Source organism: Solanum tuberosum, unplaced genomic scaffold, assembly GCF_000226075.1.
Source record: "Solanum tuberosum cultivar DM 1-3 516 R44 unplaced genomic scaffold, SolTub_3.0 scf00473, whole genome shotgun sequence".
In the NCBI taxonomy this organism is placed as follows: domain Eukaryota; kingdom Viridiplantae; phylum Streptophyta; class Magnoliopsida; order Solanales; family Solanaceae; genus Solanum; species Solanum tuberosum.
Window position 1 is genome coordinate 367,123 of NW_006239391.1, and position 24,386 is coordinate 391,508.

Sequence of the window (24,386 nt, forward strand, 5' to 3'; positions counted from 1 at the left end):
TATAATAACTAATTATATATTGTGTATACAAATTATTCAAAAAAAATAATAGAGTGATTATTTTATTGGGATATAAAGTTCATTCTTGATATGGAAGAGAGGATCTAGACATATGAGAAGCTAGGAGGATAAATTGCAATGGATTTCAAATAGAACCTATAGAAATGGATCACTCATAAAAATATTGGGCTGGAATCTGGATATATGTACTGAATATCTATCATATTTGGAATGGAAAGGACTCAAAGGCGATTATCACAACAGTGTATATATGTGGCAAAGAGATTAAAGGAAATAGGCCTCCAATGGCATATTAGGAGACAGTTCATACTATTACTTAAAAAAAATTGAAATTAGCAATAAATTTTATTGCTAATTTGTTGTTATTTTGCTCGTAGCTAATATAAATTTATTGTTAATTTATCGCTAAATTGGATTAGCGAACGAATTTTGTTGTTTATTGTCTTGTTATTAAATCCACCTTTTTAGTCGTGGACGGAAGTGAAAGTCAATTCTTGATCAATTAAATACTTACCCTGTCTAGACTAATTCTCGTAAATACTAAATATAGCTTGGTTGGTGATGTATTTACCTATTTGTACACTTCCTATAAAATTCTTAATTTGTCCATTACCCACACAATAAATTTTTTAAAAGGCATCTGTTAAATTTAATTTATAGAATGCCCTAATCCTATATATGATATTAGGAGGGCCGTCTTAATCCCTAAGTCACTAAAGTCATCGCTTGGGATCTCATATTTCGGGGGTCCTCATTTTATTTTTTTTAAAAAAATTACTTATAAATGTTTTTTTTTAAAAAAAATTATATGTACTATGAATGCTATGATTTATACTAAGGAAATTACATATGAGATGAATATAGAACCTGAATTTCATAAGAAACAATTTCATGAAAATATTGATAATGAAATCACAAAGTCCCTTGAAATTAGAATTGATATATATTTCAAAATAGATTTGAACCAATTGAAGAATATGAAAATATTTTTGGTTTCTTATTTAGTGATAAATTGAGATCACTAGATAATGAGAATTTAAAGAAAAACATTGTCTTAACCTTGAACTTTCTTTAACACATAATAGTTATTCTAATATTAATGGTTTATATTTATTTTTTGAATGAAAAGTATTAAGAGATATAATACAAGTAGAAGATAATGATCTAATAAAAATAATCAATCAAATAAAAAGACTTAATTCTTTTTCAAATACACATATCGCTTGTAGAATAATGTTAACAGTCCCTGTAACCGTTGGCTCAGCTGAAAGAAGTTTTTTAAAACTAAAGTTGATTAACTTTTATTCAAGATCAACAATATCTCAAGAGAGATTGGATGGATTAGCAATATTATCAATTGGAAATAAATTACTAAAATAAATCGATTATGAAATAATAACTAAATGCCCTTCCATATAGATCGTTGTGGCATGAACGAATTTCTTCGCTTCGATTCTGCCCCTAAAGCTAGCTCCTCCTCCTCCTCCTTCTCCTTTAGGATAGGATCCTCCTTGGTCCTTTTTACATAACACTCTCGGCCGTATGACTTCGCATCTAAAAAGCTAGAAAAGTGGATTTTAAATAAAAATATATATGATAAATAAAATAAAATATTAGGGCCCTCTCTCAAGTTTTGTTTTAGACTCTCAATCTTGTTGAATCGACCATGGATGTTAGTATACTAGTAAAGACTCAAAAAGCAATCAACATGAGTTGTGGTGCACTAGTGGAGTGCTTTACCCTTAACCAGAAGTTTCGGGTTCTCGAGCCACAGGGATGGAGAACATCATATTGAGAGCGCCACCCCCGAATGACCCTGCAAAGCGCAATTCGAATTTAGTCGAAGCTCAAATGTGGGCTCCGGACACCGAGTGGAAAAAGAAAAGACTCAAAAGCAATGTTCCAAACATCTCAAATCACCACCACTTAAATTAATTTCTCTTCATTAATTAGATTCACTTAGTTATTAATATTCCAAATAAAACCGAAAACTCTATTCCAATAGATTTTTTTGATGTTTGGTGAAAATGAATGAAGCCACAAAAGAGGTGTTCCACTAGAAATGAAACACGTCATCAGCCATATTTTCACATTTCATGGCTACCACAATTGTGACCCATCAACATCACCTTCAGACGAGGCCGGCTCAGAGATCGCCAGAAGACAAAGCCCTAATGCCTATCCACTAATAGAAAAGATCTACCAACCCCCTTACTCAATTACCAAATTCTCCTTTTGCTTCTTTCTGTCCTAAAATTGAAAACCAGAAAAAATAATTTAAAATATATTTAGTTTAAAATAATTTAACAAACATTGCAGACGTACATTCAAATTATATATTAAAAAAGGGAAGAAAAAAGCTTCTCATTTAAATTTGGCCAAGTCGCAGTGTATTAACCATTAGTGAGAAAATGACAAAGATGGTCCATTATGATTGAGGATGAATTTAAAATAATTGTTTAAATATGCACTTCATAATTTTATTTCACAAATGATGTTTGAGAAGGACGAGTGCCGACTCCGAGAGGTATACAAAAATTATCTTATTTCTACGACATAAAGATCCAGGGCCGACTCAACAAGATTGGGACTTAAAACGAAATTTAAGGGAGGGACCCTAATATTTTATTTTTTTATCATATATACTTTTATTTAAAATCTATTTTTTTTAGTTTTTTTAGATGCAAAATCATTAGTTATTGTTTTATAATCGATTTGTTTTAATATTTCCTTTTCATTTGATAATATAGCTTAATCCATTCAATCTTTCTTGAGACATTGTTGATCTTAAATAAAATTTAATCAATTTTAGTTTCGAAAAAACTTCTTTTGGCTGAGGCAACGGTTAGAGAAACTGTTAACATAATTCTATAAGCAATATGTGTATTTGGAAAATAATCAAGTCTTTTGATTTGATTGCGCATTTTCATTAGATCATTATCTTCTACATGTATTATTTCTCTTAGAACTTTCAATTAAAAAAATAAATCTAAACCATCAATAGCAGAATAACTATTATATGTTAAAGTTCAAGGTTAAGACAATGTTTTTTAAATTCTCATCGTCTAGTGATCTCAATTTACCACTAAATAAAAACATAAAATATTTTCATATGCTTCAATTGGTTCAAATCTATTTTGAAGTGAAAAAAATAGCTTGATCTACTATATATATATCTTAAGTAATCAACTCTAGTTTCAAGGGACTTTGTGATTCCGTTATCAATATTTTCATCAAATTATTTTTTACGAAATTCAGGTTCTATATTCACTTCATATGCAATTTCTTAAGTAGAAATCATAGTACTTGTAGTACAAATATTATTATTTTTAAAAATTTAACATTCATAAGTAAAAAAAAAAAATTAAAAATGGCCCCCCCAAGCGATTGTTTTAATGGCCTAGGGGTTAAGACGACCTTGTTAAAAGATCGTCTATAATAAGATCATATATGGTAAAAAAGTTTTCAAAATAAAATTTAAAAATAACATTAATAATAAAATATAAAATAATGAAACAACATGTATATTATTAATACAATAAAAAGCAATACTACTAATAATAAAAATAGAAGGCTAGCTGCTGGCATTTTTCAGGTAAATACGATTACACTCACGATTTACTAATTTTTTGTTTTAATTTTCAACTCTTTCATTTAGAATCATATTTTTAATAAATTAAGATTGTATTATATTCCGTCTAATCAATTTTCTCAATTCATACTCCTAACTTTTCTAACTTTTAAAAACTCTAAAATAATTCGCTCTTTGTCAGAATCTCTTTCCTTCGGGTGAACATTTTGTATGCGCTAGGTTACCTCTCATTATATAACAATCAACAAATCATATCGAAAATATAAACCGTATTAAGGGAATCTTTTGAGATATTCAATAATTAAAAAGGAAATTAAAAGAAAAGGAGGGTAGGTGGGTGGCAAACAGACACACAGTGCATTTGTGTAATTTGACGAAATGTCTTAAGGTTCATTTCTGTGCAGAAGATAAATAAGTCACGTTGGTGAGTGGGGACAAATAGGCAAGTCCCATTATATACATCAACCTTTTTTGCGTTGAACACTCTGAACTTTCCCCCAAAACGAATAATCGTCGGTCTCCAATCCGAACGAAGCTTCATATTTTTATCTGCTAATTTTCAGCTCTATAATCTTCATCCGTAAGAGTTTTTTCTTTAATTTTCTGTCAATATTTTTCATTTTCTCTGATGTTACAAATGATTTAGGGTTTTTGGTTTTGCTGATTGTTGCTGTGACTTTATCGTTTGTATCAGAATGGAGACGGCCACTGCTTTCCGATCTGGTTTCAGCATCTGTTACAAACCCACCAAGGCGTCTCTTGATGGGTCCGATTTTGTTCGAGTCGGGTCACAGCTTCGGATGTCTCCTTCTGGAATCAAGGTATTTTGAAGTTCTGTTTTTCGTACTCATCTGCTTTAGTTTCTTTAAGTTCTGGTGTTATTTTGTTGTTTGCAATTTGTTTTCCAACAGTATCTCCACTTAAAAGTTAGATGAACCTGGAAATGAAGGCTGAAGCTACTACGAATTGTCTAGCTTTGTGCTACTTTGGGTGTAAACACGATATATTAGTCCAAATAGATGATGTTTTAGATTACTTGTAAGAAATAGTGTTGATAGGGGTTCAAGATGTAAGTTTGCAACACTTTTGAAGGGGAACTACATATTATGAACCTTCGGGGTGGCCCAATGATTTGGGCTTGGGACTTCCATGTTGGAGGTCTCAAGTTCGAAACCCCTTGCCAGTGAAAGCAAGGGGATTGCCATCTGGGTCGAGCTCGTCGCATCGGGCTTGCCTAGTGCGGATTACCTCTCCTGCGAGGTTTGCGAGCTATTGCATGGGAGTGAGAGTTTTACCCTGTGCGCACAAAAGGTAGCGGTTGCGGGTTTCCCTTATCATAAAATAAAACTACATATTATGCCTGTGAATATATAGACTAACTGCCATAATCCAAAAAAAATGGAGATATTACCAAGCTCTTAGTCATTTCTTGATGAAGTTCTCGTTAATTTTATGAAAGTGTATAGTTCTTTATCTTATTGTTGGTGAATTCTTCTTTTTCCTTTAAGACACCCATGCGTTCGTTATATTGGTGGGATGGTGGTAGTATGCAATGGCTCCAGAGCACGTTAAAACTATAGATTGTCGACAATTAGATGTACCCATGTTTTATATAGACATCCTCTTTTTGAATATTACCCTAAGGTTTGTAAGACATAGTGATGTAGCCATGCTTCCAGCTGCCACTCCTCTCTGGATTAGTGTTAGTATAACTGATGTCTTGTTGCAGTTTCTTCTTTACCTCTAGTTCTGTCAATATTTCCTCATCTATCATATAGGAAAATGGTGTCTGCGAACTTACTGAAAAACAAAAATTGGTGTATGCCTACTCGTATCTTTGTTTCTCCTTTATTCTAAATGTATATCTGATACTGTCTTCTGGACCTGTGTCAAATTGTTGATCTTGGATTTCTTTGCTGAATTTGTTGAGTATGTGCTGGGTTCTTGCTGAAATTTCTTTTTCTGTTTGAACATATGTTTTGGCAGTATATGGTAGCCTTACAAATTTTATGCCTTGAGCGTGCAGTTGTTAACTGTGTAAATATATCTGTCTGCATCCTCCTGTTGCTGATTTTTCCAGTTTGGGAGGTGCCTACTGCTTCAACATGCATTGACCTGTGTAATCCCATGTTAGTTCTTTGTAATCCATGTATCCACTTGGATATGACATTGAAGAGTCTTATTCAGTTAATAAAGAGCTTCCCTTGAGCAAAGCTATCTATTTAAATTAGTTTATGTAGTTGACATAAATTAGAAATTTTATGATCTGAAATTTCTCTTTGACGCCTACTGATGTATTGGACATTTTCTTGGCAGCTTTATCCCTCAATTTCTCATGTGAAGTTGAGTAACAGGAAAGTGTCTTTTGGTAGCAGAAAATATACTGCGATCAGGGCATCTGTATCACCTTCTGAGTCTGGAGGTTCAGCTGCCCCTATTGCTCCACTTCAGCTGGAATCTCCAATTGGCCAATTTCTCTCTCAGATTTTGACAAGTCACCCACATCTTGTCCCAGCTGCTGTAGATCAGCAACTTGAACTGCTTAAAACTGACCGTGATGCAGAGCAACAGAAGGAAGAACCATCTCCAGCTGGAACTGACATTGTCTTGTACAGGTTGGTTTAGGCTTCTTTAAAATTCATCCACCTCCCCCAAGGGTTTCCCCAAACAATTTAGTTTTCTTCTGTTGTGGTATTTATCACTGCTGTGAGGTCTAACTTGTTGCATGGTTGCTTTCGAAACTATCAGGAGAATTGCTGAGGTTAAGGCAAATGAAAGGAAAAAAACCTTGGAAGAGATATTATATGCCTTGGTGGTGCAGAAATTTATGGATGCCAATGTATCTTTAGTTCCTGCAATAAGTCCATCATCATCTGAACCTTCTGGTCGAATTGATACATGGCCCAGCCAAGATGATAAGCTTGAGCATCTTCATTCACCAGAAGCTAATGAGATGATTCAAAATCACCTGTCTCTCATTCTAGGAAGTCGACTGGGTGATAATTCAGCAGTGGCACAAATAAGTAAATTAAGAGTAGGCCAAGTTTATGCAGCATCAATTATGTATGGATATTTTCTCAGGAGAGTGGACCAGAGGTTTCAGCTGGAAAAGAGCATGAAAGTCCTTCCTCAGGGTGTAGACGATGAAGATAGTAGCATCCAGCAAGTGGCAGGGGAGGATATCAGTGGTGATAGGAGTGATACCTCTTTCAGGTCAACAACACAAACCCATCCAGAATTGACATCATGGTCTGCAGGTGGTGCGAGTCCTGGAGGTTTTGGCCAGGGGATAAAGCCCTCAAGATTGAGAAACTATGTGATGTCATTTGATGGGGAGACCCTCCAGAGATATGCAACCATCAGATCTCGCGAGGCCATAGGCATGATAGAGAAACACACTGAAGCACTATTCGGTAGACCTGAGATTGTTATCACCCCTCAAGGCACTATTGACTCTTCTAAAGATGAACTTATTAAGATCAGTTTTGGTGGGCTGAGGCGGCTTGTTTTGGAGGCTGTAACTTTTGGGTCTTTCCTCTGGGATGTTGAGAGCTATGTTGATTCAAGATACCATTTCGTTGCCAATTAAATATTCTGGAGACTCCACTGTGGAGTCAGATTTATGCCAGAGGCTTACAAACTTAGTGCAGTAGCATGTTTTAAGGGGAATACAGTAGACCATGCTTGTGACTTGTACATATGATCTTTCATATTAGACAATATTTAACAACAGTGTGTTTCCTTCGTATAAGACGTTAACATGATTACATGCTAGTGGTTTATTAATTGGGAGGTGAATCCCAAGTCCCAAGCCCTTCCTCTCTTTCCTTAGCAGCCCCAATAAAGTGTAGTTGGTCTTGGTGCTATTAGTGAGGAACAAGAAGTTTGATTTCTCAATATTTGGTATCCCTTGCCTCGTCTACTCTTGCATGTCCTATTCTTGCAGTATTGCACCATCAATTTTCTGCTTATAGCTGTGTAGTCTTTCCTTTATATATGTGTATATATGCATATGCATATTGGCACTGTCTTCACATTTAAGTAAACACTGGCACTTCATTTACTTGAGGATTGTATATTCGAGAACACAATTCTCAGTCTTGTAGAGTAACTCATGTAAATTTTTGTACAACTTAAAAACTCTTTTTTTCTAGACTCTAATATAGCCAATAACGGTTATTGTTTCTTCTACGTTATTCTTTGCAAGTTAATCATTGTTGGGTGGGTAATCAATTATAAGATGTTGGATACTCTTACTGTAGAACTTTGGAGAAACTCTTGCGGGTTTCACTCAAAATGAATACTATCCACCATGAAGTGTGCCAAATCAAACACAAACAAGTAAAAGTGGACATAGGAAATATCATGCTTAATAGCTTTTCTGTTGCTTTATATAAAATTCGACACACAAAATGCGGTGTTCAGTTATCATTTTACAATCGCACGAAAACAACAATTCCATTATCCCAATAACAATAATAGGACAACTACTTTTGAATCAGTTCCATCGAATATTCTCTGTTTATCCAATAAAATATCCACTCGCATATTCGCATAATCTTTTTAGAAACACAACATGAATTATTTGCCTCTTATTACATGCATTAAATACTCTTTTCCTCTTATATGCATTAATATATATTACTATTCCTCAATGTTTCAATATTCTTAATCTTCTGTATTGTTATTCAGAGAAGATATTTTATTTCCTTTTTTTGTCAATTTCAAAACATAGTCATGGTTCTATTACTTGTCATTTTGGCTAGTTTTTTAATAGTTTGTTCTAGAGCAACTGGGCTTGAGAAATTTGATCATCCCATTAAAGTTAATGGCAATTTAAGATTTTTGGTTGTTGGTGATTGGGGACGTAAAGGTGATTATAATCAATCTGCTGTTGCTCTTCAGGTACCCATAATTTTTAATTAAATGTTAATTAGTATCTTTTTTTTCTTGTATTTGATAATTAATTATGTGTATAATTTGGATGCAGATGGGAAAAATTGGAGAGGAATTAGACATAGATTTTGTAGTTTCAACAGGTGACAATTTTTATACTAATGGGCTAACAGGGGAGGATGATCCAAATTTTCTGGAGTCTTTCACCAATGTTTATAAAGCAAAGAGCTTGCAAAACCAATGGTATACAGGTGAGTTTTACCCCGAATGTGCTCTATTCAATGCGAATCCAGATTAATTAGACTCCACTCCAGGAACCAGATTTACAAATGAAAACTAATAAAAAATATATTTTTATATTGTTTGTAATTCTGTTAATGTTGATTTGCAGTATTGGGTAACCATGATTACAGGGGAGATGTAATGGCTCAACTTAGTCCTTACCTTAGGAAAATTGACAGCAGATGGATTTGTATGCGTTCTTTTATAATCAATGCAGGTAAGAAAAAATACATAATTATTTTAAAAAAAACCTTAATGTGAAATCTAGTTTTTTTTTTTTTGTCTAACTTATAATCATATGGTATCTGGGATGGCACTAGTACGATTATAATTGTTACTTTGCATCCGTCCTGGGCCTGACTAATTCAAATTCATGGCGCGTAGATTCTCATGATATTAATACTTTAAAATGTCGTTTTATGTTTCGCAGAATTTGCTGAAATATTCATGGTGGATACAACCCCATTTGTGAAAGAGTACTTTGTGGAAACGGAACATATGTATGATTGGCGCAATGTGATGCCTCAAAAGACATATACAGAAAACGTATTAAAAGTAAGTTCACATCATCTCAAAAAACTTAAATAATTTTTTGCTTATGCCTTTTTTTCACCTTTATTCGTAGTTTTGAGCAAAAGTAGAGTCAGAATTATATGAATTTCAAATGAATAATTTATACATATTCAATAGATTTAGACTAAAGTTACATACATATTATTGCAGGATCTAGAGAATGCGTTAAGTGAATCAAGAGCAAAATGGAAAATAGTAGTAGGTCATCATGCCATTAGAAGTGTGGGACACCATGGTGACACTAATGAACTTGTGGAACGTCTTCTTCCTATCCTTAGGGTAATAAACTTGTTCGAATTTGACAATTTTTTACATTACAAAATTTTAAATTTTCACCAACATGTAACGTTTTTTTTTTGTTGGATTATGAAATTCCAGGCATACGATGTAGATCTATACATGAACGGCCACGATCATTGCCTTGAGCACATAAGTGATACCGAAAGGTAAAAGTTAAAGAGTTAGAAATCCGTCAAATTATTGATTTTGTTCTCGAACTATTGATAATCTTAAAAATACTTATTTACTAGACTAACTAAACTTAAGTTTAAATGCACCCTCGATTTGCCACATGACATGGCAGGTGGTCTCAAACTCTTGTAGGAGCATTAGACTCTTAATAAAAAAAACTGAGATAAGTGTTGAAAATATCCTTAAACTTGACGAGAATTTAAGAATGTATTTCACTCATGTTGAAAGATTGGGTGGGATGTATTTTAAGTTCAGTTAGTCAAATAAATGAGTGTTTTTAAGGTTATCAATAGTTCGGAAATGAAACAAATAATTCATGCCGAGTTTAGATGATTTTTAATACTTCTCTGAATTATCAAAATAAACCCTCCGGCCTGGCTCAAATAGTTTGGCTTAGGACTTCACAGGGGTCTCAAGTCCGAAACCTCTTATCTGCACTAGTAAGGCCTAGGGGTTGACCTTATGAACAGAGCTCGTCGCACGGGGCTTGCCAGATATTTTTTGTAATTCTAATCCAATTTTGGTTTAATTGCAGCCCGATCCAATTTTTGACTAGTGGAGCAGGATCAAAGGCATGGAGAGGAGACGTAAAAGGTTTGAAAAGAGAAGATATGAAATTCTTCTATGATGGACAAGGTTTCATGTCTGTCCAATTGACACCAACACATGTAGAAATCGAATTCTATGATGTTTTTGGCAAAGTTCTACACAAATGGAGTAGGTCTAAGCAACTGCATCACATTGTTATTTAGATTTTTTGAGAAACGCGCAGAGCGTACGTAGATTAGAGTAGAGTACTCGGCTTAATTTTAAGTGTAGCTACTATAGTCATATATGGATGAATTGAGGAATTCGTCCATACTCTCGGTGACTTTAGTGATCCTGAAAGGTGAAAGTAGTATGTCGTATCTACTACAATGTTTGAGAATCTCATTTTGTGTAAATTATTGAAGATTTTTTAAGTCTCGTGTTAATACGGGTCTAATAAATCATATTAAAAGTGGCTTTATGTATTTTTTAAGTTTCAATTTATACGACATGTTTTCTTATTTAGTCCGTCTAAAAAAATGGCATTAGTTTCTTATTTAACAAATGTAAAATGTGTAATCAATATTTTATTCATGTTAAATCCTATTTATTTGACTGATGTGTTTTTTTACAAGCATAGACATTGAAATTTCGCAAATACACTTGATATGAGTAGGCACATTGGCAAAAAGAGTTGAAATTTTAAAAATACTCTCGACATGAAGCAAACATGTTGACGAAGAGGTATCTGCTTCAAACCTCATATTAGTATTAAAATATGAATGAATTGAGAAATTTGTCCATACTCTTAACATTACTGAATCAAACACTCACCAATTAACTAACTTACGAAAATTCTCATCACTCACCGATCAACTAAGTTACTAAAATTCTCGTCGAAATGTTAGATCTATCATTTGTTGCATGTTAATTTCCAAAACTACCCATGTTCTGATTTCTGACCACTCCTTTGGGCTTCGGACTCGAGAGTTCCATAATATGACGGTTGGGCCCCTTCTTTTTTTTCCTTGGTGTCCCTTAAACCCACTTGTCACTTTTTGTGTGGAGTTTTTGTAGTCAAATCAAAGTAAAATTTGAATATTGATACGTTAGGGAAAATACTATTAAAAGTAAAATTTCAACAAATTAACTTTGCAAGAAAAGAATTACTTATGCTGAAATAACATAAACTTATTACATGATTACCTTAAAATGTAATTTGATGACTTTGTTTGCAAGAATAGACACATCCCCCCTTATAAGAAAAGAAAACAACTAATTGAACACAATATAATCAAATGCATTTTTTTCCGAAACATTATAATTTGATTTTATAAAACAATTATAGTAAAACATTAGCAATAAAATGTACATTTATATTACTTTAAAAATATGAAGATTTTTAGAAATATTGTGTGTATCCTTTCTCCTACAATAAAATATTTTATAATATATAAAATTATTATTTTAATTTTTTATAATCCCTATTTATTTAAAATTAAGGAGTTCCAAAATATATGATAAAAGAAACTATTTTAAAAGGAATCCGAAAACATAATAGTAAAAGTAAACAAGCGAGTACTGAAATATATGATAAGAAGGAAATATATTTTGACCAAAATGCATCATAAAAAGATAAAAAGCAGAACAAAATCACGTAAGAGAAAATTAGGAATTTTGTCATCATTGTGGCTTAAAATTTGGCATAGAAAAGCCTTCGTGTTATTTTTTTGGGCAGGCATACATCTAATAGCTCAAATATATTCTTTTAGGAACTAATGACAATATAGCATGAACTAAAATTTGTCCTTATATTACCAAATATTGAGATTCTTTTATGTTATTGGTAGAAATAACAATTCATTCCTGATCTAATAATTTTTATTAGCTTATATTAAAATTTATATAATCTCATGCTCATAATTGTAATGTATTTTCACTCGATGTTTATTGTGTGATAAAGACGTGATGAATTTTTTTGCTTAGATCAAAATATGTTAGGCATATAAATTCCAGCCAATAAATTCAAGAGTAAAAGCAAGTATGCCAGGTATCAAAATGACAATTAGGTGTCAAATAGAACTACTGAGTTAATAAATCTCAATTTTTTTTTATATAAATTATAATTTTTGTATATTGATATACTAAAAATATACTTTATAATATTAATCAAAGAATATATTATTGATTTTTAGAAAAAACACAATGAAGTACTGTTTAGTCAAAAATGACGATGACCACGAAAGTTTCCTAAATCGAGTTAATTGGTCACGTTTCAATGTACTGGAAGAGTCGAACCAAATGACCGGTTCTCCAAGTCACCTTTATCTTTTAAGTTACGTACCAATATAAACCACTCGTCAGTCAATAAACGCCATGTGTTGCGAGCAAATTTACTGTTAATGTCAAAGAAATATTAAAAATCGAATCTAATCAAATCGAGTTGATTCATGTTATTTTCTAAAATAAAATCGTGAAATTTTATGTAAGTGTATAAACGTTCCAAACAATTGAAATGATCTTTTTAATTTATGAAAAAAAAATTAAAAAAAATCGAACCGAACAGAATAACCCAACATGTATGTAAATATATTTTATATATTAACAATATGTTAAATCTAATATTATATTGTAGTTTTTTGATTTTTTTCATAAATTAAAAAGACCATTTCAATGTTTGGGACGGTTATAACTTAGATAAAAGTCCACAAGTTTATTGACAAAATGACATAAATCAGTTCGATTAGATTAGATTTGGTCAGTTCAATCAATTTTTCGTACTCTTTTGACACCCTTAGCTATGACTTGTTTAGAAGTTTACTCCAGCCTATCGGATTTATTTTAATAAAATAAAATAAATATTATTTTAAAATTAAATTATGATTTCTCTTATTTTAATTTATTATAACTACTTTTCTTTTTTAATTCAATTCAAAAAATTATTATATCCTTGTTAGCAATTTTGTAAAATTCCAATTTTTTTTCACATTTCATATTTAAGATTATAAGATTAAAGAGTATTTTGATATATTTAATATATTTTTAATTTTAAACCGCAAGATATAAAATCCTTCTTGCTTAAGTTTTGTATCAAATCAAACGAATCAAATAAATTAATATGAAGAACGTACTAAATATATAAATGGAGAAACTATATTCCATAAATATTTCTACCTTTTTCGCTAATTCACTTCATAGTTTGTGATAATTATATTTTATCTCACTAATTAATAATTTCATAACATATTTTAAGTCAGATTACATCTAGATACATATTTTTGCTACTAAATACACTGAAATAGGGAGAGAAGCGAGCAAAAATGATCTATATTCAAAATACTTGTGAATCACATTAAATACATGTATCTGTGATGGTATTCCAAAAACACGAGCGAGATGAGAGAGAAGTGATGGATATGAGCGAGATTTGTATATGTATTTCAGATACATGCAATTATTATTTTTAAATACAGTGTATCTAAACAAATTACACATAATTTTCATTTTATGTATCTCGACGTATTTTGATACACCAAAATCTAATAAGATTCATAATATTACAAACTAAGATGTATCTAAATAATTAGCTTCTAAACTAATAAATTACCCTATATAAATATATATAATTTTTTAATTTGAATTGATTTTTATCTAAACAGTAAAGGTTGGTGAGTTTTATTAATTGTATTACTCCATCCATTTTAAAAAGAATAATCAGTTTGATTTGAAACGGAGTTTAAGAAAAAAAAACTTTTTAATTTTATAATTCTAAATTAAAGTTATGTTAAATATATCAAAATGTTCTTTAATCTTGTGACCTTTTAAACAGTTCACATGAAAAGTTAAAGTTAAAATATTATAATTTTTTTTTTTTTATTTAAAAAAAGACAAAATAGGAAACTAGATCATTCCTTTCGAGTGAGGGAGTACTGTTTTACGAAAGGAAACGAAAGCGAAACCAAAAACAAGATGATATCGCCGCATATGAGAACATGTGTTGCGTCGACACGTGGTAGTATCTTGTACCGCTATTTTGTAGCGTAGTTTTCTCAGCCATTATTTATTCATCACTTGTCGGAACCTTAAAGGGGAAGTGGTGGCTGAAACCTTTTGCCCATACCCAAGGAGAAAAAAAAGAAAGAAAAAAAAAACATCATCTTCATCCCCTTCAGCCTGCCCAACTTCTCTCTCTTCTCTCAAACACTTCTGCTCATTTCATTATCAAAAATTTCCGTATTCAACTTTGCTTTTTCCACAAACAAAAACCTTATCTAAATTAATTTTTGAATTTTGTTTGTTCATCTGAATTTTACTTTACATTTATATGGTTTGCTTGACAAGTCAAAAATTGTGCGAACCCAAACGATTTGAATCACATTTCGTACCATATTTTAACGCAAAACCAAAATTAAATTTGAGGTTTAGAAATTCGGAGGATTTTCCTGAATATTTATCCGAGTTGAAATTGAAATTGTTAGCGTTTGGGACTAGAAGAAGAAGAGGAATTACAGCAGCAATGGCGGTCGAATTAGTGAAATCGAATGAAGCAGCAACGATTATATTGACGTCAGGTGCAAGCGGAAGAATCAGTGCCTTGTTTTCATTACAGGTATTGAGGAGCTTGTTCCTTTTGATCAATGCTTTTGTATTGCTATTGTTGTTTCCATTTCGTGGACGGAGGAGGATGGCGTCTCCGGCGACGATGATGGCGTCGTCGGGGTCGCAGGAGAAAGGCGGCATTGGGAAGGAAGAAAAGGCGGTGGAGAGGAAAGGTCCGGTGGTTCGAGTGCCGTCGAAAATGGTGCCGCGGAAGAGCGTGGTGGAGCAGGAGGTGGCGGCGAGACGATCGCTGGCGATAAGAAGGGTACTTCAGGAAGACGATAAAGAAACGCTGAGGGAATTTTCGCTGTTTGTTACGTCCAGAGGAGAAACTATGTTCACGCAATCATGGACACCTGTTTCCTTCAAAGTCAGGTAAATTCATCAGCTCCAAATCCCTAAATGAAATTGCCTTTTATCTTGTCTTTACTAATTTACGTGACACATTTTTTAATTTCGAAATTTAAACAAATTTAGGTATGATGTAAATTTTGCATGTGTTTTTAAATATTTTAAATTATCACTTACTTTTATGTTGGTCAAACTTGAATTATTTGACGGAAAACGAAATGGGTCGGCCAGAAAGGAGTAAATTATTTTGGCTATAACTTCTAAAATATTGCTAAAATTGGAATGTATTTTATTATTAAATTTTTGCTGAAAGATTACGCAAAATTAAATAGTCATATGCAAAACCTGTAGTATACTTTTTGGGATTGATTACACGTTATGATCTTTTATTATTCTCCAAGTTTTTATTTTGTTTGATAACCTAATTGTCGGTTGACGTTTCTGGAAGGTACCAGGAAGTTTGAATACATTTCTCTTGTTTTTTGTGTTTCCATTTCTGCCCTCGTTATTTTCTTTGTTGTGAGCTTCTTGCTTTCCACGTTGCTGTTGGATAAGACTCTTTTCTATTTTTGCATCCTGCGATCGCTTCTTAATAAAAACGATTCTCTATTCAATAGAGTTTGAGTTTAAAATTTCTGATTTAGGTGTGTGTGGTTGAGACAATTTTTTTTTCTAGAAAATATTTTTTAATTTTCTCATGTTTAGTTGATTCAAATATTTTATCTAAGAAAATAAGGTCGTTAAAAATGAGGAAAATGATTTCTCTTATTGGAGTAGCGAAAAACAAGTTCCATAAGCATCTTCCAAATTCACTGTTTCCTCCCCATCCGACTAATGTTCCAACCTAACGTTCCCAAACCCGTTTCTCGACTATTCCACCCCCTCCAATCTCGAACACCCACTCCCCACCCCAAAAAACTTTTGCTAGATTTGATATAAATACTTTGGGATATTATTTTTTATTTACTTATCAAACGCGAAAAAAAAGAAGAAGTAAGAAATTCACTTGTTTTTCGAATAGAAAACATTTTCCTCCTCCCAAACACACCAGTACGAATTTAACCACTATCACAGTTCATATTAGTACTGTTGAATAAGATTACAAATTAGTGGACTGAATAGCTCTTGACAACTAAGTTGCATGGCGATTTCTCCAACTGCTTAGGAAATGCAGATATTTTGTAAAAAATGTGTGATTTAAGATTTAATTAGAAAGGAATTTTGATATCTTTAAATTTCCACCATCCAGCAGAGCTTAGAGCCATCCACACAACTTTATTCTCCTTGTTTTAACCGTGCTGTGAGTGTGACAGCTCAGTTACATGTACTAATTAATAGTGGGAATGGGACATTTTGTTGATGTTACTACTCATAATTCTGTTTGTGGCGATGACTACAATATTCTGATGCTTCAAAATTTAACAGTCTACTTTTAATTAATTACCTTAGAATATTTACTCAAACATTTTTGTCTTTGTGCTGAAAAAGTTCTTGTTTTTATCAGATCCTTAAAAATTTTGGAAGTAGTAAATTGAATGTGACTATTTTCCATTTGAATTTCATTTATGTGTATTTTTTCGAACAAATCTTATCTTAATAAACACACACATTCTTTCAAATCTAGGAGGAAAGAGATGTTAATGAGTGTCATAAGTAGTTGAAAGAGGAATATTGCAGCCACTAGCAGATTTTGATAGATGGTGGTCCTTAGAGTGGACCGATTCCCGAGAATCCCACCACCCAAGTCACTAGTGATGGTATTTTCTGATTATTCTCTGTGTGGTAGCCATGGGCTTAATGGGAGCTACCACTTTTTTTTTTTGCATGAGATGCCAAAACGTGGCAGCTGTTTTCAAAATATCTCACAAAGTTTAATTTGGCTCACATTTTATATTAAGAAATGATCGAAAGAGACATCCTGTGACTAGTATTTATGTTTTTTTTTCACTAACACAAGCATGGATATAATATCCTAGTCTGATTAAAGGGAACTCCCTTAGTATCAATGACTTAATTTATGTCATGATGTTTGGTTGAACATGAAGTTTAAAAATGAAACATAGACTTTTGAAATTTGTGATTTAAGACAAGTCGTAGTTATTGGTGTGATTATAAATTATTTCATCAAGGATAAAATCGAGTGTTTTAAGCTAAATTATTACTATATAGAAATATGTCATTCTTTTTAGGCGAACTAAAAATGGAAAAAGTATCTCAAATTGAGACCGAAGGAGTAATTAAGGGTGTCATTGAGAAATGGAGTGCATGTGTAGTCATCCGTCTTTTTATGTTGTATTCCCTATATTCATTTTTACTTGTCCACTATATTGAAAACAAATGTTCACTTTTAGTTGTCACTATTAGCATATCGAGAGAAAAAACACATTTTCCCTCATATTTTATCCTCAACATTTATTACTTATTTTTCAAAACCTAAATACTCATATATTTTTCTTAAGAGGAGTTCAAAGTCCAAAGTGGACAAATAAACGTGAATGGAGGGATTACCTGTGTAAAGACGTACATATTTAACATACTGTAAATCCTCATGCTTCAGTCTGAATATGAGTAAGGTGGTATATGAATACTCCTTATCCTTAAAGAATCCAATGGACCTCTAAGAAAATGTTGCAAAGTTACCTTCAATGACCCACTCCAATTGCCTTCTCTAGTAATAAGTTCTTCAAAGATCATGTTTTCCTTTTCCAAGTAAATAGAAGACCATGCAAAAGCATTATAATTATCTACATTGCATGTTTTGCTCCATACTAGTTTTCTGTTTAATAAAAAACTGATGATGTTAATTGTCTTGGTGCAGAGGCTTGGTTTTCTTGTTGCACGGCCTCAATGAACACAGGTTTACATTTGCCCTGCAAGATTCTTATGATTTATTTTAGTTCGGTTCAAATGTTCATTATCTTAAAGACTCTGCATTCTTCACTTGCAACAGTGGCCGATATAATGATTTTGCCAAGAAGCTAAATGCAAATGGCTTTAAAGTTTATGGAATGGATTGGATTGGTAAGTTTTGGATTTACAAAACGAATTATTATAAACCACTTGCTTTATATATCCACTGTTATTTGTAGATTCTGGCATCTAAATTCTGTTTATTTATTTTACTTGTTAATTGAATATGAGAAAATCGATTCTCATAGTTGATTAACATCCTCTATCTCAAATCAGGGCCCTTTTCTTCTATCTGTTTCTTCTCATTATGTATGTTGATTGAACTGGCAGTATGTATTGTTCATCAAGAAACTCGAGGCTTATCTTTAACTTCCTCACTCTTTCTTCTATAGTAGGAACAGTGGTTTTGTGCTTATTCTAGTTTCTATCCCTGCCAGAGATATGGCTATGTTTTTTGTTCATCTTGTTTAGTTTTCATCATAATTTATCTGAATCCTAGTCTTTATGGCTGTTCAACCCCTTTAGATTTTGTCCTCTTTAATTACGTGCCACTCTGCCAACCTTCAATTGCTAAAATGTATGCTGAATAATTTCTGGATTTCTGTTAGTTTTGCAGTGTATATTAATTATTCTGGTCATACTTTTCCTGTAATAATTGAATTCTGTGAAAATGACATTAATCTTCTCCACTTGCTGGCTCTACAATGATCAGCTCTTTTTAATGGGAAAATATCAAGACACGCTAATACTTTCAAATCTTTCACTAGGCTATGACCTGTTGTATAGTGACAGACAAAGTGCAAGTGGCTTAAAGTATGTCTTTACTTTCTCCATTAAGCTTCTAGCTGTAGCTTCTTTGATCGTGGTTTTAAAGGGGAATATGTAGCCGGAATGAAAATGTTCCATTTCCCTCTGGGAATGGGGTGGAGGAGAGGTGAAAGGAATCCAATGATGCTTTACATCTTATAAAAACACCATCACTTCGTCCAATCTGTCCAAGTCTTAGTTGGCTGAATTACCCAGTAACTATGTTGATGGGAGGTAGCAGATACTCGGTGGAATTAGTTGAGGTGTACACAAGTTTGCCCTGATACCAACGTCATACAAAAATTATAACAATAAAAACGCATCAGTGCCAGCAGGTTATCCAAGAATTATCTTTAGCAGTCATCCATCAGTTGGCAGGCTATGAACTCGTTGGACTGCACACTGATACTTGTGCATTTACCACCAACTTGTTGGTTCTCACATAACATAGATGAGAAAAAATATGGATATCTGGGTATGTGTGAGAGTAAATCATAAAATGTTGCACTCCGTAAAGCACAGTTTTTCCAATCTCTTCTTGGTGAAATAAACTTAGTATAATTTTTAGGTGGTCATCTATCAGTTCTAAACCTGAATGTCATTTCTTCCTTTTCTTAAGCTTTGCAATTCTGATATTCATCTATTGATGAGTTTTTAGAGAAGGGAGACAAATTGATTGTTAGTTGCTGTTATTATGGTTGAAAAGTCAGTCTTCAACTATGCATCTATGTCGCATGTTGCAGGAGTTGAAATTCCTCCAATCAGCAGCCTTTGGTGCGAAAATGTTTACATGTGAAGCTCCTTTGCATAAGTAAGCTATTAAATTGAATCTCTGATTCTGCCTCTGTGCATGAAGGGATAATAGAGGGAGGAAAAGGTGCTTACAACTCCATTTTAATGCATTTTATTGGAAAAATAATTCTAATATTTTATCACGCTTTCATAAGGGCCAAGTCCTAAAAAGAAATATTTGATGTGAGTCTAAGCGTTGTTGCTGCTACCAGATTGCACTTCACTTCCTTGGTTGCACAACAATTTTGTTTTAGGGGATTGACTTGCCTCGATTATCAAAGATTAAAGGAAACTGAATTTGTTAAATGCATGACTGTGAAGAACACCTTGGGTCTATCTGACTCTTATCTATCCGTCTGAAATTTTGTCTGAGGCACCACTTCCTCTCTCTCATTGTAACCTTTGGCTAGTTCTGCTATTTATTGCTTATTAATTAACTGTGTATATTGAAACATTTTCACCTAAATGCATTTTGTAACGTGTAAATAGTTCTTTACCAATTAATAGTGTGTCTGAATCCTTTGGGAATGTCTTTTTCTGAATTTCAAGTTTCTTCTTCATGCAGGACATGGTGGAAGTGATGGACTGCATGCATATGTCCCTTCTCTTGATGATGCTGTCAATGACATGGTATGATTATTCTAGTTTTCATGAATCATGCATCGAGTAAAACAGGCAGAATGAAACATTTAAGTTAATGTTATTTACAAATTACAACTTTTCGTCCACTTTGTGCAGAAACAATTTCTGTCAAAGATTTTAGCTGAAAATCCTGGACTTCCATGCTTTTGCTTTGGACATTCGACTGGTGCAGCCATAATCCTTAAGGTAAATGAGTTTTCTGTCGTATTGGCTATTAAATTGTTAATGAAGAGTACTGTTGTTGACACTATATATCCTTCATTGATACTTGTAGGCAGCACTTGATCCAAAGGTAGAATCTAGGATTGATGGTGTTGTATTGACTTCACCTGCCGTTGGAGTTCAACCAGCTCATCCGATTTTCACAGTAAGCATTTGTTTCAAATCAACTTCCTGCTTTTGTTCTTCTCTATGAAGAAATATCTTCTGTTGGGCCTCAACATTCCTTTTTCTTAATTATTAGGTACTTGCTCCAATTTTCTCATTTTTACTACCAAGATACCAGTTCAGTGCAGCAAACAAAAGGGGTGCCGCAGTGTGTAGGGATCCAGCAGCATTACTGGCCAAGTATTCAGATCCACTAGTATTCACTGGATCCATTAGGATACGAACAGGTTACGAGATCCTTCGGATAACTGCCTACTTGCAACAGAATCTGTGCAAGTTGACAGTACCATTCCTAGTTCTTCATGGCTCCGATGATGCAGTCACCGACCCTGAAGGCTCTAAGAAGCTCTATGAAGAGGCTTCTTCAACTGATAAAAGTATCAAGCTGTATAAAGGGTTGTTGCATGACCTTCTTTTTGAACTTGAAAGAGAAGAAATCATGCAGGAAATAATCGACTGGTTGAACCAAAGATTGTCGAATTGTTAAGAACTACTATTATACAATGGTTCAATCAGAAGAAATCGGGCAGGGGAAAATGCTGAATCCGAAGAGAGTAGCAGTAGCAGTGGTGGACGGAAGAAAGTTGAGCTTGTTCAATTAGTTTTGCATGTTAAAAAACTTGGTTGAAGCCTCTGCATTCTTTAGACATTTTGTATTTTGTAAACTAATTAATCCATTATCAGTTTCTCAATCTTCTTGGAAAGGACTACTCGGAAGGCAAAATCATTTTCCCCCGCTTTTGTGAGGCAACTGTTTTTGTGAAATGTAAAAGGTGGTTTATTAATTTATTTTCATCGATTTATTCATTATCATTTTCTGCTTGATGCTGCTTTACTAGATTTGTCGTTTGTTAATTTTCTGTCTGTCATGGTGGGAGGGAGATGCTAGAACTTTTGCAAGTACAAAAGTAACTTCATAGATGAACACAAAATTGATTATGAACTGATTGTCATAGTAAAACAGAGAGTAGTATTTTATGTTATCTTAACAGCAATACAGCTGTGTAAAGACAAAGACAGAGATATGAAGAAAATTCCAGGCTGTGTAATAGTGACTAATTCATACTCAAATCTTTATTCTTTGGTGATTAAGAAGTCGTATCTTAGGCAAATAAATCCAGTTATTAATAATTGTACATTTTATGATCTTTTCTGTTCTGATGTTTGAAGTGAGAAAGCCCTTTATTTTATATTTTTGGTCATAGAGGGAGCTCCACTAAATGGTTTATATTTTTTAGGAAAAATGAAAGGAAGGTTCGACTATAGAAAAGCCAAGAATAGGACCACTTGCATTAGGGGGATTATTTAATGTCAACATTAAGAAGAAATTAATTCATGTGGGTGGTGGCATTGATGTCATGAATAATGCCTTCTACGCAACCATCAAGATCAATCTATACCGAACAATTACAGAATCAAAAATTTTCATCAATGTTAAAATATAAAGAATAAAATTTACGAAGAAGTCAAGGAGTGTCATTATATAATATTTATATAGATAGATAAAATTTATTTAGCTATACAATATAATTTTCAGATCGAAAATGAAACCAAAAACAATTTTTAATTTTTTTTTTACATGAGTTCTTTAATTCCTTCTTTTTTCCTCCCCACCTTTCATTACAATTTTTTTTTTACTTAATTAAGAGCTTGAATTACAAGTCTTCCGTTTAGAAATACCAATGGAGGGATTGAGACCTAAGCCCTAAAGGCAATAATAAGCCTCAATAACGTTCAAGCATTCTAAAAATAGTAGATTCATGATAGGCTGAATCGAAAGGTGTTAGCCAACGAGGGTTCTTAATTATAGGTCTCAAGTTTCAACTCTGTGTATGAAATCGCTTTTATTAGAGAGTGTTTTGTCCCAAATGTGAGACTTTCCAGTGGAATTCAAATTTGATCGGTCCCTAATATGAGTACCAAACCCCTGATGAAAACCTAACCACTATTAGATTTTTTCTTCACCTGATGAAAACCTAACCACTATTAGATTTTTTGTTCTGCATTAATGGAGCAATGAATTCCACCATAGTTTATTTGATTTATTAGGTTTGAAATCATCAATTATTTGTACTTGCTAGTTTACTATTTAACACATATACATGATTTGAACTAACACTATTTTGGATTATAAGTTGAACTCTATATTCACGCCTTGTTTAGATTTCCAATTCGATGCATGGTGAGGTATTAATTAGATTAATTCCCGACGTTTGTTGTATGCGATGTGGTATCTATGATTTTAGGCACAATTCTCATTTCATAAGTCAACTTCTAATTAAAATTTAGGCACTTCATTGGATGGTTTTTACCAATTCACGTATTTTATCATATTATTGTCTACAAAATAATATTTATTTCAATTGTTACTTAAATTTTAGTGTATTATGTCATTAAATTCATCGTTATGTAACAATAAAAAGTCTCATAAAAGTACAACCACCAATTTGGTATGTTCTTGTTGTTGTTTTCAAGCAACAATACAAATTATGCGGCATTTGATTCCCAATAGTTGAAAAAGTATTGTACTTATTTATTTAGGAAGTAATTAAATCTGGGACTTTTAAAATCTTTAATAATTAAAAGATTTGGCTAGTTAATACAAGAAAGTCGGAGAGATAGCAAAAAACAAATGCCAGATGATTTGGTTTTATTGAGCTAATTAATTCCAAAAGTTGAGTTGAAAACAGCGTGATGAATAAATAAAACATGACACTAATAATCTAATTATAAGCTAACACGTAGCTTCTATAGACAAATAAACGTTTTCCAATAGTCTTTTGCTGATTAGTCGAAAAGGTATAACCTATAGGAACCAAAATTATGCCTTTTTTCTTAATGAAAAAAAGTGAACACTTCTAGTTATAGCGCATTAATAATTTCATGCGATATATATTGCTCTTATTTAGAAATGAGACTTAGAAGGACTAAAACTGCATTATTACTCTTGTACAACATGTATATAATTTTGTTCATTACTCCTTATAGAATTATTATTATTACTCATTACTCCTTATAGAATTATTATTATTACTCATTACTCCTTATAGAATTATTATTATTACTCATTACTCCTTATAGAATTATTATTATTACTCATTACTCCTTATAGAATTATTATTATTACTCATTACTCCTTATAGAATTATTATTATTACTCATTACTCCTTATTAGAATTATTATTATTATTCATTTTACTCCTTATTAGAAGTGAGACTTTAGAGGACGAACACGACACTACTAAGTTGTATACAAAGCATTTCAAATTGTACTATAAAATTAATTGTGCCTCATTAATTGTACACGTGTCTTTCTACATATACAACAACCCACATGAAGAATTACTTTTCTGACTTTTTTCCTCAGTTTCTCTCTATATATTTGTTTTTTCCCCTTTTTTTGTACTTTCCATTCTCCCCTTTTACTCTCTCTTTAGTTAATCTTTGATATTAAATTTTTTATAGATCTTTAAAATATTTTGAATTATTAATTATTGTGACTTATAATACTTTGATATTTACGTAGTTTACAAAT

The 24,386-nt window shown here is 32.5% G+C and overlaps 3 protein-coding genes across 4 annotated transcripts; all 3 read left to right on the forward strand.

Moving 5' to 3' along the window:
* The first annotated feature begins 4,030 nt into the window (after nucleotides 1–4,030).
* LOC102601007 (UV-B-induced protein At3g17800, chloroplastic-like) lies at nucleotides 4,031–7,482 on the forward strand. Of its 2 annotated transcripts, XM_006363927.2 has the most exons (4): nucleotides 4,031–4,193; nucleotides 4,308–4,434; nucleotides 5,930–6,228; nucleotides 6,362–7,482. In XM_006363927.2, the coding sequence occupies exons 2-4, from the start codon at nucleotides 4,309–4,311 to the stop codon at nucleotides 7,200–7,202; spliced, it is 1,266 nt and encodes a 421-aa protein (XP_006363989.1). In that variant the 5' UTR covers nucleotides 4,031–4,193; nucleotide 4,308; the 3' UTR covers nucleotides 7,203–7,482. The 2 variants fall into 2 exon arrangements, with proteins under 2 accessions (XP_006363989.1, XP_015159202.1); XM_015303716.1 differs by lacking the exon at nucleotides 4,031–4,193 and having other exon boundaries at nucleotides 4,200–4,434.
* Nucleotides 7,483–8,227: 745 nt separating this feature from the next.
* Nucleotides 8,228–10,882, forward strand: LOC102601357 (purple acid phosphatase 17-like). The gene is made up of 7 exons (XM_006363928.2): nucleotides 8,228–8,518; nucleotides 8,604–8,760; nucleotides 8,901–9,008; nucleotides 9,222–9,346; nucleotides 9,515–9,643; nucleotides 9,743–9,810; nucleotides 10,371–10,882. The coding sequence occupies exons 1-7, from the start codon at nucleotides 8,351–8,353 to the stop codon at nucleotides 10,585–10,587; spliced, it is 972 nt and encodes a 323-aa protein (XP_006363990.1). The 5' UTR covers nucleotides 8,228–8,350; the 3' UTR covers nucleotides 10,588–10,882.
* Nucleotides 10,883–14,450: 3,568 nt separating this feature from the next.
* LOC102601693 (monoglyceride lipase-like) lies at nucleotides 14,451–21,646 on the forward strand. Its single transcript, XM_006363929.2, has 7 exons — nucleotides 14,451–15,337; nucleotides 18,132–18,170; nucleotides 18,264–18,334; nucleotides 20,388–20,452; nucleotides 20,561–20,650; nucleotides 20,739–20,831; nucleotides 20,928–21,646. Exons 1-7 carry the CDS (start codon nucleotides 14,688–14,690, stop codon nucleotides 21,336–21,338), a joined length of 1,419 nt encoding a protein of 472 aa, XP_006363991.1. The 5' UTR covers nucleotides 14,451–14,687; the 3' UTR covers nucleotides 21,339–21,646.
* Nucleotides 21,647–24,386: the final 2,740 nt, after the last annotated feature.